At 38.8% G+C, this 18,098-nt stretch overlaps 1 protein-coding gene across 7 annotated transcripts in view; it reads left to right on the top strand.

Moving 5' to 3' along the window:
• The window catches only part of fbxo38 (F-box protein 38), a 40,629-nt gene extending 22,809 nt beyond the window's left edge, over positions 1-17,820 (top strand). For 5 of the 7 annotated variants that reach the window (XM_072664138.1, XM_072664137.1, XM_072664135.1 and 2 more), the window contains 7 exons: positions 541-641; positions 734-836; positions 2,266-2,432; positions 2,584-2,729; positions 10,909-11,012; positions 11,168-11,281; positions 14,196-14,783. In XM_072664138.1, the coding sequence (XP_072520239.1) occupies positions 541-641; positions 734-836; positions 2,266-2,432; positions 2,584-2,729; positions 10,909-11,012; positions 11,168-11,281; positions 14,196-14,374 (914 nt within the window). In that variant the 3' untranslated portion in view covers positions 14,375-14,783. Of the gene's footprint in view, positions 1-540; positions 642-733; positions 837-2,265; positions 2,433-2,583; positions 2,730-10,908; positions 11,013-11,167; positions 11,282-14,195; positions 14,784-17,003 lie in introns of those variants that run through there. The other 2 variants (XM_072664136.1, XM_072664134.1) reach the window with 2 other exon arrangements.
• Positions 17,821-18,098: the final 278 nt, after the last annotated feature.

Genomic DNA, 18,098 nt, shown 5'->3' with positions numbered 1-18,098 from the left:
TTCTGCATTAATTGGTCATAAAATGTGATCTGATCCTCATCCTAGTCAAGCGTGTTAAGGCATGGCTCACATACGCATATCTTTTTTGTGTGGAGCAAACTCAAAGTTTGAGTGTTTTTAATCAGTCAAAGTAGCTCCAGTTTACTCCAGATATGCCAACAACTGACTCCAGTTAGCTCAGTTACTCAAGGGTTCACATACTTTATTCACTAGCTCTGAGGTTTTTATGGTTGTTCTCAATGAAGACATGAATGAGACAGAATTTGTGTTCTTATTTTCGGCACATTATATTTGTCAATGCACTTCACTTTGATGAGGATCAGATCACATTTCATAACGTCTTATAGTAATCTGCTGAAGGCATCTTTTACTGCATATACATATGTTACTGATATTGTTGGTATTGTCAAAAGCAATATGTTTAGCTTGTATATGACAATTTATTTTTATTTACTATAGTTTTTGTTGTCCTTTAATTAAATGTTTGAATATTTTATATAAATATTTAAAATGACTTTCTTACTCCAACCATCCATGTAGAGCTTCACAAAACTAAGCCACGAGTTGCATTGAAACGGAAACGCACAGCAGATAAATCCACCAGCACAAGCGACCCAGTGACTGAGGATGACCATGAACAGGTGGGCTAGTGTGGGTTGGTGTACTAAATCCTACATAAACTACATCATTTAATTTACTACAGAACATAATTACATTTTTGTTTTTGTTTAAGGTGCTTGCTCTAAAGTCCAAAAATCTAGTGGGAATCACAGTCACGAACTGTGGCATCACAGACCTGGTGCTGAAGGACTGCCCTAAAATGATGTTTATCCATGGTCAGTAAGTGTGTGAATAATGACTAAATAATTATAAAGTGATGGTTCAATGTGGGGAAATATATAGTTTTTTTATTATTATTTTTTTTATTCCTTATGTGATTACTTCTTCTGTGTGGACTTCTTATGGGACCAAAGTGTGAACAAAATGTAGACTTGGAGAACCCTTTATAGCTTGATGTTCTTTTGTATTTTAAAAACTAGATAATAGAAGGTGCAAAGCCCACAAAAGATTTTCCAAAAAGCTGTCTAAGACGGGCCTAAAACAGACAAACCTGCACAAAAACACACTCAGGAAGCTTTAGCGGAATCATTTTATAGACAAAGTCTCTGCACACTGTGATTAAAAAAAGCAGACTGGGGAAACATATGAAAAAGAACCTGTGCATCTCTGCCTTATGCAGCCAGATGCTGTGGACAGTCTGGTCTTTGTCATGTAACTTGGGGTAATTCACAATAAATCCTGTTCAAACCCTATTTGACTGCTTTGAATTATGAGTGCTTGAAGTTAAATGACTTTGTTAAGTAAAAGGTTTTTGACAAATTCTACACCTGGATTTTTGTTATTATAATTAATTACCATGTGTGTTATTATTATGCACAGATTAAATATCTTAGCAAGTGCAAGCTGGTATAATGTAAAGTTTTTACAAAAACAAATTATATTTTGAAGGATTCAAAATATTGTCTGCTTGTCAGCAAAATCCCAGGAAAAATCTAGATATCACACACCTAAACCTACCATGTAAGCTCACATCCACATTTGTTGTAAATTAGTTTAAAAATTGGCTTTAAACAGAGCTATGTATCTACTTAGGCTACATTTTCTGTGTCTACTCAGCCTACATTTTCCATATCACTGTGTTGAATTGTATAATATAGTTCCTTTTGTGTGTAAAGTGATTCTGAATTGGGATGGACTGTCCTAAGTGTATGGCAAATCTATTGAACCTTTTAAAAGGTTATTCAGAAAAGAAACCTTTTCTGTGGTATAAATATTATATATTGGCACAAATATAAATATTACTTACTATTTAACTTCTATATGTATTTAACCAACATATATCAACTATAATTTCTGGGTTTTTACAAGGTGATCATACTCTGTTACAGTGGTATAACATCACTGGCTTACTTAAAATATGTCAGAAGCTCATTTAAGCAAAGTCAGTAATTTTCCCTATTTAATTAAAGGAATGTAAAATGTGCTTGATTGCATTAAAGGAGAATTTAATATTAAATAAAAAAATGTTTTGGGGGCTTTTGCCCAGTGTCAGAAAGCTTGTAAACAAGTCCATTTGAGATGAATTAATGCAACATGTGTGATGACATGCAGGATTTTTTTTTTGTTTGTGTTTTGTTTTTTTGTGAGCGAACTACTAGTCAATACTGCTTCCTTGACCTGGAATTGCTTTTGCTGTTTATACAGCTACTCGCTGCAGGGTGCTGAAGTACCTTAAGGTGGAGAGTGCTCCTATTGTTAATCGCTTTGATTATGCTCAGTGCAAGAAGTTGGACATGGAGCAAGTACTAGATCAGGTCTTGCGTATGCCCCCAGAGAGAAATCGCATTGTCTACATGCGTCCTATGCAACAGGTGATGGTCAGCTAAACTTTGTTCTCATTACATTGTTTTTTATATTTCCTTAGTTTTGTTTTGAAGATATGTACACACATTTGCTAGAAAAACAACTGCAAAGTCTAAATGTGTAAATGTGTCGCATATAAATATGACTTGTGTTCTCCAGATTGACTCATTGGCTCTGGAGAGAAAGCTCTTCAGTGGTCCATACCCATACCACATTGCATTGATTCATGAGTTCAGCAACCCTCCCAACGTCAGGAACAAGGTGCGAGTGCGAAGCTGGATGGACACTGTTGCCAACATCAGTCAGTATGTACCTTTTGTTGGCACATTTTTATGCATGGGCTTGTTGAAATACCAAAGATCTATATATTTTGTCTTTGGATCATGTAGCCCAACACCTGATCCAGGTGTAAACACACAGTCGGTATTTACAAGTCTATGCTGAAAACAGGATTCATTGATTTATTTAACACTAACATTACAGCATCATTTTACTGCAACCGGTATTCTAAAAAGATTTTTTTCCCAACTACTGCAATCAGGTATATCTACTTGACTTAAACTCTTGAACTAGCAAACATCAAAAATGTAGGAAATGTTGTCAGCTTTCCAAAACTTTGCCCTCTCAGTGACCTGATCTCAATCCTGTCGAGAATCTGTGGAAGGGAGCGCAAGATTTTTGCATGATCTTGAACAATTTGCCAAGAAAGAATGGGCTAAAATCCCTCAGGAGACACGTGCCAACTTATATATAAGTTGGCACATGTCTCCTGAGGGATTTTAGCCCATTCTTTCTTGGCAAATTATGTGTATGTATGTATGTATGTATGTATGTGTATATATACAGTGGGGGGCGGGGGAAGTATTTAGTCCGTCACCAATTTTGCAAGTTCTCCCACTTAAAAAATGAGAGAGGCCTGTAATTGACATCATAGGTAGACTTCAACTATGAGAGACAAAATCACATGCACATGAAAATCACATTGTCTGATTTTTAAAGAATTTATTTTCAAATAATGGTGGAAAATAAGTATTTGGTCAATAACAAAAGTTCATCTCAATACTTTGTTATATATCCTTTGTTGGCAATGACAGAGGTCAAATGTTTTCAGTAAGTCTTCACAACGTTGGCACACACCGTTGCTGGTATGTTGGCCCATTCCTCCATGCAGATCTCCTCTAGAACAGTGATGTTTTGGGGCTGTCGGCAGGCAACACAGACTTTCAACTCCCTCCAAAGGTTTTCTATGGGGTTGAGATCTGGAGACTGTCTAGGTCACTCCAGGACCTTGAAATGCTTCTTACGAAGCCACTCCTTTGTTGGTCTGGCAGTGTGCTTGGGATCATTGTCATGCTGAAAGACCCAGCCAGGTTTGCACTCAAAATCTCCATACATGGGCCCCATTCATTCTTTCATGTACACGGACCAGTCATTCTAGTCCCATTGCAGAGAAACAGCCCCAAAGCATGATGTTGCCACCCCCATGCTTCACAGTTGGTATGGTGTTCTTTGGATGCAACTCAGCATTCACTCTCCTCTAAACACAACGAGTTGTGTTTGTACCAAACAGTCCTACTTTGGTTTCATCTGACCATAAGACATTCTCCCAGTACTCTTCCGGAACATCCAAATGCTCTCTAGCAAACTTCAGACGCGCCCGGATATGTACTGGCTTAAGCAGGGAAACACGTCTGGCACTGCAAAGTCCCTGACTGTAGCCTTTGTAACATTGGTCCCAGCTTTCTGCAGGTCATTCACTAGGTCCCCCCCTTGTGGTTCTGGGATTTTTGCTCACCGTTCTTGATCATTTTGACCCCACAGGCTGAGATGGAGCCCCTGATCGAGGGAGATTAGCAGTGGTCTTGTAGGTCTCACATTTTCTGATTATTGCTCCCACAGTAGATTTCTTCAGCTCTTTGATCTTCACCATAGTGGAGTTTGGAGTGTGACTGTTTGAGGTTGTGGGCAGAGAAGCCTCTTAAAGAAGTTGTTACAGGTCTGTGACCACCAGAAATCTTGCTGACCACCAGAAATACTTATTTTCCACTATTATTTGCAAGTAAATTCTTTAAAAATCAGACAATGTGATTTTCAGAATTTTTTTTTCTCATTTTGTCTCTTATAGTTGAGGTCTACCTATGATGTCAATTACAGGCCTCTCTCATTTTTTTAAGTGGGAGAACTTGCACAATTGGTAACTGACTTAATACTTTTTTCCCCCCACTGTATGTATATGTGTTTGTGTATATATATATATGTATATATATATATATATATATATATATATATATATATATACAGTGAGTCCAAGAAGTATTTGATCCCTTGCTGATTTTCTTCGTTGGCCCACTAATAAAGACATGATCATTCTATACTTTTAATGGTAGATGTATTCTTACATGGAGAGACAGAATATTAAAAAGAAAATCCAGAAAATAAATCTAAGGAATATATATTAATTGATTTGTATTTCATGGAGTGAAATAAGTATTTGATCCCTTAGTATTCATTAGCAGTTCTGGCTTTTACAGACCAGTTAGACACTCCCAATCAACTTGTTACCTGACCTGAAGCCACCTGTTCTCACTAATCACTTGTGTGAAAAACACCTGTCCACAGAATCAGACAGATCACACAGATTTCAAGTCTCCAACATGGGTAAAACCAAAGAGCTGTCACAGGACCTCAGAGTCAGAATTGTTGACCTTCACAAAGCTGGAATGGGCTACAAAAAGATTAGTAAGGTGTTGGATGTGAAAGTAACAACTATTGGTGCAATTATCAGAAAGTTTAAAGAGTATAACATGACAATCAACAGACCTCGGCCCGGTGCTCCAAAGAAGATTTCGCCTCGTGGGGTGGCAATGATGCTGAGAACAGTCAGAAATCGTCCTGCAACCACTCGGCAGGAGTTAGCAAATGACCTGAAGGCAGCTGGGACCACAGTTTGCAAGGAAACAATTGGCAACACTTTGCGCAACAATGGATTCACATCCTGCAGTGCCCGAAAGGTACCCCTGCTGAAGAGAGCACATGTGGAGGCGCGCCTCAAGTATGCCAATGATCATTTGAAAGATGAACCAAGTTATTGGGAGAAGGTTTTGTGGTCAGACGAGACCAAAATTGAACTTTTTGGCCTCAACTCCACCCGCCATGTGTGGAGGAAGAAAAATGCTGCCTATGACCCCAAGAACACTGTGCCCACCGTCAAGCATGGAGGTGGAAGCATAATGTTTTGGGGGTGTTTCTCTGCCAAGGGTACAGGGCTACTTCACCGCATCACTGGGAAGATGGATGGAGCCATGTACCGCACAATCCTGAGGGACAACCTCCTCCCCTCTGCCAGGGATCTGAAAATGGGCCGTGGTTGGGTCTTCCAACATGATAACGACCCTAAACATACAGCAAAGGCAACAAAGGATTGGCTCAAGAAAAATCACATTAAGGTCATGGAGTGGCCCAGCCAGTCGCCAGACCTCAATCCGATCGAAAATCTATGGAGGGAGCTGAAGGTCAGAGTTGCCAAGCGACAGCCCACCAACCTTCATGATTTAGAGAGGATCTGCAAAGAAGAGTGGGCCAAAATTCCCCCTGGTGTGTGTGCTAAACTTGTGGTTAACTACAACAAACGTCTCACCGCTGTGCTTGCAAACAAAGGCTTTGCCACTAAGTATTGAGTGTGTTTGGCAAGAGGGATCAAATACTTATTTTCCTCATTGAAATACAAATTAATTAAAATATATTCTTTAAAATTATATTCTGGATTTTTGTCTTGATATTCTGTCTCTCCATGTTAGAATATATCTACCATTAAAAGTGCAGAAGGATAGTGTCTTTATTAGTGGGCAAACAAAGAAAATCAGCAAGGGATCAAATACTTCTTGGACTCACTGTATATATATATATATATATATATATATATATATATATATATATATATATATATATATATATATATGTATGTATGTATGTATGTATGTGTATATATGTGTATATATATATGACAAAGAGAGAGAGGCCGAGACCCTTGGTTAGGTATGGTTGCAGATCAAAATGTGCCGTTTGTCAGAGCACATTGCATTGGGCCAAGGACTGGCCACACAGAGATGAGCAAGTCAAAGTAACTGAAGATCGTAAAACAAGTGATGTAGAGGAGTGCAACATTGTTCTGTAAAAAAACAAAGCTGAAATCCACATCACACAGTGTTTTGGTTCAGCAACAATAGACCCTGAATGCACATGAACCATGTGTGAACAGGAATGGCTGGACATTTGTCACTAAACCAAGCCAAACTGAGAGGAAAACTCTGAGGAAGACAAACACACAGTTTGAATAGACCCTTTAGAATTAGGGGTTTAAAAAAGGTGGTGTATTCCTCCAGAAAGAACAGAAAATGAACATTGTCTCAGCAAAGATTCCACTACGTTTGAGTAAAGAATCCATCAAAATAGCAGTGAATGTTCTGAAAATGTAAAATGACAGTTTAGTGATATTCAATCAGCCTGTAAAACTTTAGAGCTGGAGAAAGAACCAAAACTCAGAAGGTGGGCCCATTTTTAAGTTACTTTATCGATCTTAGATTCTGTCGGCATCATCGAAAACATAACTGGACCCACACATTACTCTACTCATACCCTAGATTTAGTCTTGACCCTGGTTAGCATTAATAATGTAAATATTCTACCTCAAAGCTCAGTCATAGCAGACCATTACCTAATCTCCTATGAGCTACATCCTAGGCAGAATGTGAATGTCCCCCCACCATTGTCTAAAGCGTTCCATAACCCCAATGACCACTGTACAATTTACTGAAAACCTCCCAGACCTATCAACCTTAGCTTACACTCTGTCAGAACAAACAGAGCTAGATAGATAAATAAACGGTCTAGAAAATACCCTTCCATTAACTTTAGACAAAGTTGCACCTCTTAAATGTAAAATAATAAAGCCAAAAAAAGCCAGGCAGATATTCAACCAGATCCAAGTTACTTTAACCAGTAAAGGTTTTTATAGACTATTTTAATAATGAAATAAACATTAGACAACAAATCCTACCCTCCTTAATAAATCAAACATGGCCATCACCTGGTGTAGCTGTTTTAGAACATAACTTAGTTGTAGAACAAAGGCTGAAAGCCTTCTACCCACTTCCATAGCCAGAACCTTTTAATCAAGAAACCAAATCTTCATCTTGATCTAATTACAGACGCATCTCAAACTTAACATTTATATCCAAGATATGGACCAACAACTCTGCTTATACCCGAGTAAGAATGGCATGTATGAAAAATTCCAATCTGGATTCAGACCCAATCTTAGCACAGAGACAGTCCTAGTGAAGATTATGATTCTTCTTGCCTCTGATCAAGGCTACGCATCTTTTAATAGCCCTACTCGACCTCAGTGCAGCCTTTGATAAAATAGATCACACTATTCTTTTAGAAAGGTTAGAGAACATGGTTGGAATCACAGGAACAGTCATATTGTGGTTCAAATCATATTTAACTGAACGCTATCAGTTCGTAAAGGTAAAAGATTAGAGTTCCGCAAGGCTCTATTTTAGGACTGCTATTACCTGGTGGTTGGTGTGGCGCAACAGGTAACACCACTACCTGCCATGGAGCTACCACACCATGTGGGAGACTGGGGTTCGATTCCCGGGCTGGGTGACTATGCTGCGCTACACCAATAAGAGTCCTTGGGCAAGACTCCTGACACTACACTGACCCACCTCTGTAATATGAGTTACCTTGTAAGTCGCTCTGGATAAGAGCGTCAGCTAAATGCCATAAATGTAAATGTAAATGTCTATTATTTACATTGTACATGTTCCCTCTGCACAGTTATAAGCATACATGATGTTGCAGATGATACACAGCTCTATATATCAGCCAAACCCGACAATAAATCTAGATTAAAGAAAATTGAGGACTGTGTAAAAGATATACAGGGTGGGCCATTTATATGGATACACCTAAATAAAATGGGAATAGTTGGTGATATTAACTTCCTGTTTGTGGCACGTTAGTATATGGGAGGGGGAAAAACTTTTCATGATGGGTGGTGACCATGGCGGCCATGTTGAAGTTGGCCATTTTGGATCCAACTTTAGTTTTTTCAATGGGAAGAGGGTCATGTGACACATCATATTGAGAATTTCACAAGAAAAACAATGGTGTGCTTGGTTTTAACGTAACTTTATTCTTTCATGAGTTATTTACAAGTTTCTGACCACTTATAAAATGTATTCAAAGTGCTGCCCATTGTGTTGGATTGTCAGTGCAACCCTTTTCTCCCACTCTTCACACACTGATAGCAACACCGCAGAAGAAATGCTAGCACAGGCTTCCAGTATCCGTAGTTTCAGGTGCTGCACATCTCGTATCTTCACAGCATAGACAATTGCCTTCAGATGACCCCAAAGATAAAAGTCTAAGGGGGTCAGATCGGGAGACCTTGGGGGCCATTCAACTGGCCCACGACGACCAATCCACTTTCCAGCAAACTGTTCATCTAGGAATGTGCGGACCTGACACCCATAATGTGGTGGTGCACCATCTTGCTGAAAAAACTCCTATATACCCCTATATTTGTACCCCATATACCACACCATACCATAAATTTTTGTGTTCCAACAAATTTTTGTGTCTTGGAGGGATCTATCCAATGTGGGTTAGTGTCAGACCAATAGCGGTGGTTTTGTTTGTTAACTTCACCATTCACATAAGTTTGCCTCATCACTGAACAAAATGTTCTGTGTAAACTGGGGGTCCTGTTCCAATTTTTGTTTTGCCCATTCTGCAAATTCAGTGCACCGATCTGGGTCATCCTCATTGAGATGCTGCAGCAGCTGGAGTTTGTAAGGTAGCATTTGTGAGTAGCTAATATCCGCCGAAGGGATGTTCGACTGATGCCACTCTCCAGTGACATGCGGCGAGTGCTACGCTGTGGGCTCTTGCTGAATGAAGCTAGGACAGCCACTGATCTTTCTTCATTAGTGACAGTTTTCATGCGTCCACATATTGGCTAATCCAACACTGAAACAGTTTCACGAAACTTGGCAAGCAGTTTGCTAACTAGCATGGGAGATGGGTGGTCTCGTAGGGTGTCTTGCATTGAAATCTGCAGCAATGACCCGGGTACTGCGTTCACCAGACATCAACACAATTTCTATCCGCTCCTCACGTGTTAACCTCTGCGACATGTCAATGGATGTAAACAAAGAGAAGCTTGTAAATAACTCATGAAAGAATAAAGTTACGTTTAAAACCAAGCACACCATTGTTTGTTTTGTGAAATTCTCAATAAGTTTGATGTCACATTACCCTCTTCCCATTGAAAAAACTAAAGTTGGATCCAAAATGGCCGCCATGGTCACCACCCATCTTGAAAAGTTTTCCCCCTCCCATATACTAATGTGCCACAAACAGAAAGTTAATATCACCAACCATTTACCTCTACCTGCGTCAGACCAGCTGCCACCTACCAGTCCGACCAGCAGTACCCTCACCACCCATGCCACCTGCCTAATGACCATGTTCAAACCTAAATGGACTTAACTACCTACCACTATTAATATTACCACTATTAACCATCATTACTCTCATTACTCTTACCATCACTGCCATGGCTGTATTAAGTTATACTACACCCTAATTATTATATTATGATTACGAATACATTGCACACCTGAGCAGTACAACAGTATAGGTGGGTTGGTGACTTTTTGTCAATAATTTATAAATAGTTCTGACCAGAAGAGGATGGGTCCCCCTTGTGACTCTTGGTTCCTCCCAAGGTTCCTCTTTTCTGAGCCCCTTGATAAGGTTGGTGTGAAGTTGATAGACCCTATTGTTTCAAGATAACAAAGTCACCATTTGTCTGCTCCTATTCTCCAGACAGTTCCATTTGTAATAGAATGTGGTAAAACTAAAAAAATTAAATGAAAAAAAGTCCTTAAATATTGTGATATAGTATTTTTACCATATCGCCCAGCCCTAATACAAACTGGATAATGTTTTATTTATGTAATTTTAAATTGAATGTATATTTATAATGCATTTACATTAATGGGAATAAATGTTATAATAATAATAATAATAATTTAGTGCTTTCTTCTTTTTTTTTTTCTTCTTTTTTTTTTATTTAAAGGCTTCTATTTTGTAACAGACCTGTATGTATATGAAGTCAAACTGGGGCATGCAGTTGATGGGTTAATGAGTACCTGGTGCACATGTCTTCATCACACTGTAAAAATACTTTTAAAGTCACAGGAATGGCTTCAAGAATCAGGGTTTTACAAATCGGATTCTTGTTCTTTCATGATTTGCCATTGCTGGTCAATGGTCAAGGTTGTTTTTATTTACTAGTTAACCAAGCAAACTGACACTCAGTCAGCTCAATTATGTCAAAGAGCATCAGTCCATTACTAAAAATCTGCTTTTAAGAGGTTTGCATTAACTTTTTTTTTTTCTGCCCAACAGGGAGCTAATAAAGTATGAATTTTTCCCAGAAATGACAAGAACGGAAGAAGACATAAAGCAGTATCCCAACTACCCCTGGGGCAGAGACATTTATACCATAGAGGGTGAGAGAAAATAACCTGGGGTCCTCAGACACAAAGTAGTAGCATTTTTCAACATTTTTGCTGTTCTACATGATTGCTTTCTTTGTTGCTGTTCTGCATGATGCTACCTTCTCTCCCCCCCCCCCCCACACACACACACTCTCTCTCTGCATTAGGAACAGTAGATGGTGCACCCTACTCAATGGTCACTGATTTCCCATGGCTTCGCTCCCTACGTGCAGCAGTGCCCAACAGTTATGCTCGTTATGACTTTGAGGATGACGAAAGCTGTAAGTTTGTGGGATGCAGTTTATTTTGTTTTTGTTTTTCATACTACATGTAGTCATGAACTTCTTTGCACATTTTAAAATGGCATTTGATAAACTAAAACTATGAAATAAAAGACACAGGGACTTGAATATGTTAAACAAAGAAGATTTAAAATATTCTTAAGATTGTGGTATTGGTCAGCACTGGTGAGCACATCCTGTAACCTGCAGAACTTTAAAGATTTTACAGTTAACATCTTGGCACCATATGCCAGTGGTCATTATTAGAGATTCTGTAGAATCCATGTAGTCCATGTTTCTGTGCATTTTAGGCAGGTGGCTGTTAGTCATTGCTGTATCACTGAATTAAATAGCATCTTTTAATGCTGTTTTTCTTTCAGATTCCCTGCATATGTCCCTATAGAAGCACTATTTTCATAATCATTGGCACCCCTCTGTATTAGCAAATTATATTTGTTTTGGTTCTAGTCTCCAATGGATATACCTGGGACAATGTTTGGGTAGCACACTTTTATTAATTTTTGACATTTATTAACATCAGTCTAACTAAAGAGCTGCTGCTGCCTGCACAACTTAGAAAATGATTATTGAAAAAAGTAGTCAGCTGAAGTGCAATCAGGGTGATATTACAAATGGTGAAATGAACGGTTTAGTTGAATACTGGGGCTTTCAGTTTTCTTATGTTTTTAACTAGGACTGGGTTACTCTTACCTTCATAAAAGTTCCACTAAAGAGTGCAGCAACTGAGCATACTCATCAGAAATACAAGTGAAATCCTTTATTGTAGTCAGATAAGACCAAAATGTTACACTCTGACCACTCTTAGCAAAACAACCCCAAAGCATCAGTGAAAAGCATCAGACAACAAAATGTTGCATTTTTGTCTTGTCTGACCACAACAAAGGATTTCACTTGTAGTTCTGATGAGTATGGGCTATTGTGAAAATCAACAGATTAGTTCCCATGCTAATCCCTGTCCACCATGAAAAAAATAACAATGGAATTATTGGAACCATTGGAACTGGACCTTCGAGTAATGGAGAAACATTGCCTGGTCACTGGAGTGCCCTTTTCTTGTACATAGATGATAGGGTACATGTGTTCTGTTTACCTGGTGATGTTATGGCACCAGGATGCACTGTGGCAAGAAGACCGACCAGTAGACACAATGTAATGCTACTGGGAAATCCAGGCCTTCAAGTCACTTTTGACATCACTTAACTGCACCCTGCCACTAAAAATGTGGCAGGGTGCAGGATAATGCACCCTAATAAACTGCACACATTGTTCAAGAAAGGTTGATTGAAGATTAAAGAAAGAACAGTTTAATGAATTGCCTAGGCCTAATTCTGGTGGTCGAGAGATTTTTGCTTATCTGTGAATTCACAGTGCCTTGTAAAAGTTGCAAAATCCCTTCAAAGTCTGGACTACAGTTGACGCATTAGTTGTTTCACCCTGTATTTATATTGCAAACCAATATAGTCTTAAACAAATACTTCAGACTTTGAAAATTTACTTTATCAGCAGAGCTTTAAGACAATTGCACAAGTATTCAATGATTTTAAACTAGTACTTTGTGGAACCACGTTTTGCAACAAAAAAATGTTTCTCCCAGCTTTGTTTCTTTCAGACTATATTGCCAAAAGTATTCATTTACCCATCTAAGCACCTAGGCATGCAGACTGCTTCTACAAACAGGCGCATTGTACACAGAGGTCGGCAACTTTCTGCAGAGTCAGTCGCTACAGACCTCCAAACTTCATGTCCTTTAGATTAGCTCAGAACAGTGCGTAGAGAGCTTCATGGAATGGGTTTTCATGGCCGAGCTGCTGCATCTAAGCCTTATATCACCAAGCGCTGTGCAGAGTGTTGGATGCAGTGGTGTAAAGCACACTGCCACTACACTCCAGAGCCGCGGAGATGTGTTCTCTGCAGTGACCAATCACGCTTCTCCATCTGGCAATCAGATGGACGAGTCTGGGTTTGTCGGTTGCCAGGAGAACGGTACTTGTCTGACTGCATTGTGGCAAGTGTAAAGTTTGGTGGAGGGGGGATTATGGTGTAGGGTTGTTGGGTTCAGCCTCCTTGGTAGCGATTACTATTGGCAATATAGTATAGGTTGATTTTGCTTTAGTTTGCTCTGGTTAGTTGGCTTGTATACTACAGTTGTCAAAAGTGTTTGTTTGACCACATAAATCAATAACTAATGTCTTTAAGCCATTTCAAAACAACTACAGATTCCAAAATTATTAATCATATTTTATTGGGAGGTGTAGCCACTTTGCCATGGTCGGATAGAAGACAGATTTCACCCTCAGGTAAGGGAGAAAATTATATGGATGGTTAGAAACATCTCAGAAACCACCAAGGCACAGGCCTGCTGGGGCACCAGTGTCACGTTCTAGAGACAAAAAAGAACACCTCACACAAATTGGACAGGTGTTTGCAGTCTTGGGTTCTTTGTAAACTTTTCCAGGATTGTCTTTTGTGCTGTTAGAGTGGTCATTAGAGTGACACCAGTCCTGAGTTTTTTTCTGTTTCCTTAATTTAAACTTTTTAATTAGCACTTGGAGCAAGTGGAAAAGGACACAGTGTCACTATCTAGTCTACATTGGGCATGTATACTCTGTGCTCAATAAGACATGAACAGCACAGCTGTGTGTGTTTTAGTAGATTAGTTAGATTGTGTTTGTCTACAGTTGTGACTTCAGTATTACTTAACCCTAGTCTTCTAGTGTTTTGTGTTAGAACACATTCACTCAATAATGAACTGTTAATCAGCTAATCATTTGGATCAGGTTTGTTGGAAAAAAACACAAAGTGCAAGACATTGGGCTCCCAGGAGCAGGTGCACATATTTATTTTGGTGCACATCCTTGTATAAATTTTACTTTGTGTTTGCTCTCTTCCCCAGCTACGATCTATGCCCCACGACGTAAAGGCCAGCTCTCAGCTGATATCTGCATGGAAACAATTGGTGAGGAAATCTCAGAGCGGCGTCAGATGCGGTTAGGTGTGTTCCAGCGTGTAGTTGTTATTTTTATCCACTACTGTGACATGCATGGAGAACCTGTGGATGATGACTACATATAAGACATTCTTAGAAGATCTGTAGTGCATGAAAGAAATGCAGAAGACAACTTTTCTACTCCTGGCTGGTCGTCATTCTTGCACTATACTTTCCCAGTTATGCCTTTTGGAAAGAGAAATGGCAATTTCAGTCGCTTTAATTCAAGAAAAATTGCCATTATCTGTGGGATGTGCGGATTTAAAGTGTGCTATTTTGTGGCGCCCATACATTGATTAAAAGGCAGAGAAATGTTACTTTAAGCAGTTTCTGTGAATGCGCTTTGACAGCCCCTCCCCCCATTGTCTTGCTGAACCTTTACAGTAAGCTACCGAAGTTGTCTGTGTATGTTACTACTTTGCAACAATTGCATTTTTGCAAATATTAGTGAATTTTGTTGGTTTTACAATAAACACCCCTCCTTCTTTTGTGCTTCTTCAGTGTCCCTGCAGAGTTTATTTCCGTCTTGTGTGCCAAACTCTACTGTATTGCTGTTGTGTAGTAGCAGCATTTTAATACTTGAGTTTCTGGTTCCTATCTCCTGCCTAGGTCTGTCAGTCACCTGTCTCCTAACTGAAAGTTAATTTTTAGAAATGTGTGTGCTTCCTTTTGTTATCCCCATGTTTTATTCTTTTATTTTTTTCAACATTTGTTCTTCCTTTTGTACATACCAAAACAATAGATCAACTGCTTTTAGTCCTGACCTAAAAGGCTAAGAACGGTCATTGGTTATCTTATAAAAGGTATTTTGGCGGTATATGGAGTATATAAAACTGGCTAGGCTGGGTAGCATGAGAAATGTTTTGTTGTGGCACACATCACTTATGTGGAGTACATCCCTATTCTAATGTTTATACTACAACTGCAGGAACCCTTGTATGAAGCTTACACACTTGGACAAAATTGTTGATACCTCTCGGCTAATGAAAGAAAAACCCACAATGGTCACAGAAATAACTTAAATCTGACAAAAGTAATAATAAATAATAATGCTATGAAAATTAACCAATGAAAGTCAGACATTGCTTTTCAACTATGCTTCAACAGAATTATTTAAAAAAATAAACTCATGAAACAGGCCTGGAAAAAAATGATGGTACCCTTAACTTAATATGTGGTTGCACAATCTTTTGAGGCAGTCACTTTGATTTTGAGGCAATCAAATGATTCCTGTAACTGTCAATGAGACTTCTGCACCTCTTAGCAGGTATTTTGGCCCACTTCTCATGTGTAAACTGCTCCAGTTGTCTCAGGGTACCTTTTCAGGACAGCATGTTGCAGCTACTCCCAAAGATGCTCAATAGGATTTAGGTCAGGGCTCATGGAAGGCCACTTCAGAATAGTCCAATGTTTTCCTCTTAGCCATTCTTGGGTATATTTTATCCTGTTTCAAGACCCATGACCTGCGACTGAGACCAAGCTTTCTGACACTGGGCAGCACATTTCACCTCTAGAACCCCTTAATAGTCTTGAGATTTGATTGTACCCTGCACAGATTCAAGACACCCAGTGCCAGATGCAACAAAACAGCCCCAGAACATAACAGAGCCTCCTCCACGTTTCACAGTGCGGACAGTGTTCTTTTCTTGATATGCTTCATTTTTCCGTCTGTGAACATAGAGCTGATGTGCCTTGGCATAAAGTTCCATTTTTGTCAACTGGCAAATTCCAGTCTGGCTTTTTTATGCAATTTTGTTTTCAATAATGGTGTCTTCCTTGGTCGTCTCCCATGAAGTCCACTTTGGCTCAAACAACGACGGATGGTGCGATCTGACACTGATGTTCCTTGAGCTTGAAGTTCACCTTTAATCTCTTAATCTCTTTTGTTACCATTCGTAACTGTCTCTTTGATTTGTCATTAGTTTTCCTCCTGCAGACACGTCCAGGTTGGCAACAGTCCCATGGATCTTAAATTTGTGAATAATATGTGCAACTGTAGTCACAGGAACATCATGCTGCTTGGAGATGGTCTTATAACCCTTATCTTTTAACATGCTTGTCTATAATGTTCTTTCTAATCTCCTAAAACTCTTTCCTTCGCTTCCTCTGGTCCATGTTGAGTGTGGTACACACCATGTCACCAAACAGCACAGTGACTACCTGTAGCCCTATATATAGGCCCATTGACTGATACAAGATTGTAGACACCTGTGATGCTAATTAGTGGACACATCTTGATTTAACATGTCCCTTGGTCACATTATTTTCAGGGGTACCATCATTTTTGTCCAGGCCTGTTTCATGAGTTTACTTTTTAAAAATAATTCTGTTGAAGCATGGTTCAAAATCAATGTCGGATTTTCATTTGTTCATTTTAATAGAATCTTTATTTATTACTTTTGTCAGATTCAAGTTATTTCTGTGACCATTGTGGGTTTTTCTTTCATTAATCGAGGGGTATCAACAATTTTGTCCATGTCTGTATGTACAGACATACCTTACATTATCCCCTCAAATTTGTTTGTTTATATGATAAAAATATATAAAAAGGGAGAGTGATTTCTAGATGCTGCCTTTGTGTTCATGTGTTTTTGTGTATTGCTTTACAAAAAAAACTTTAGACTGAAAGATTAAAATAAGTTTAATAATGAATAAAAATGTGTAGCTGTCAGTAAATTTGTTCCTTTCATTTAATTTTGTTTTCATCTTCGACAGTTGCCTGACTACAGCAGGGCTGCCCAATCCTGCTCCTGGAGATTAATCACTTTTGAGAGTCTGAGAGAACTCAAAAGCACCTGAACCGCTTCATTACCTGTGTCAAGTGTTAGACTAAGGTTCATTCAGGATTGGACACTTGTTTTACAAAGAACAAATTTTCAGTTAAATGGTTCATAATGTTTTGTTCTCACATGCCACACATTATACTGTCAATATATGTGACTTATTCCCACATGGGCCTATGTTAAATAATTCCATAAGGAAAAAGGTTTGCTGTCCTAAGGTTAATCTTGTCAGATAGTTTACACCTCTCTACAGACACTGATTTTGTTTGTTTCAAATAACTGCGCTACTGTCGAAGTAGGAATGGAAAGGATTAATGTTAAAGATCATCTGCCCCAGTCCCTTCCCTTCGAAGAGGCATGGGATGTTTTAGCTGTTTACTGAACCATAAATTAGGCAATAATGGAAATTCTGCTTTGAAACCAACCAATAAACTCTGAAATGAAATGTAATCCAAAACCTCATGCAGTTTTTTTTTAAACACACCAAGCAACAGTATGAACATACAGTAGGGGACATATTTAAATTCTTCATTTTATTAATTATGTTGGTTTTAGTTTCCTCCAGAAGTGTTTTGTCACTGTGTGCAGATGCTGCAGAATTCCAGGTAAAGCATATCCATTTACTGAGAAATCTGATTACTAAGTTAACATCCAGCCCTCTTTTTTGGAGACCATACTTTTCCTAGACCATACTCTGATGTAACAAATTGGAAGTATGCTGTTTACATGACCACTTGAATAAAGTGTCAACTGGCTTCTGGCATTCATATCACATTCATTGATCAGTCTACTTTACTGTTCACTTTTTGTTTATTTTGTTTTTAGCTTGAACAAGCAAGCTTGTTGTATATTACTCTACAGTTGCAATCAAAAGTATTCAAGCCCTATTTGCAAACTAATCAAACAAGAACAATTTAAATAGATAATAAATAGAACGCCTTTTTGACCTGTTTTGACCTTCTGCAAACATGATACATAGCAAGATACCAGCTTCTGGCAACAATCCTGAAGAATCATAACCCATTCC

This window comes from Salminus brasiliensis, chromosome 19, assembly GCF_030463535.1.
Source record: "Salminus brasiliensis chromosome 19, fSalBra1.hap2, whole genome shotgun sequence".
In the NCBI taxonomy this organism is placed as follows: domain Eukaryota; kingdom Metazoa; phylum Chordata; class Actinopteri; order Characiformes; family Bryconidae; genus Salminus; species Salminus brasiliensis.
This window is presented reverse-complemented; position numbering and strand designations above follow the sequence as displayed.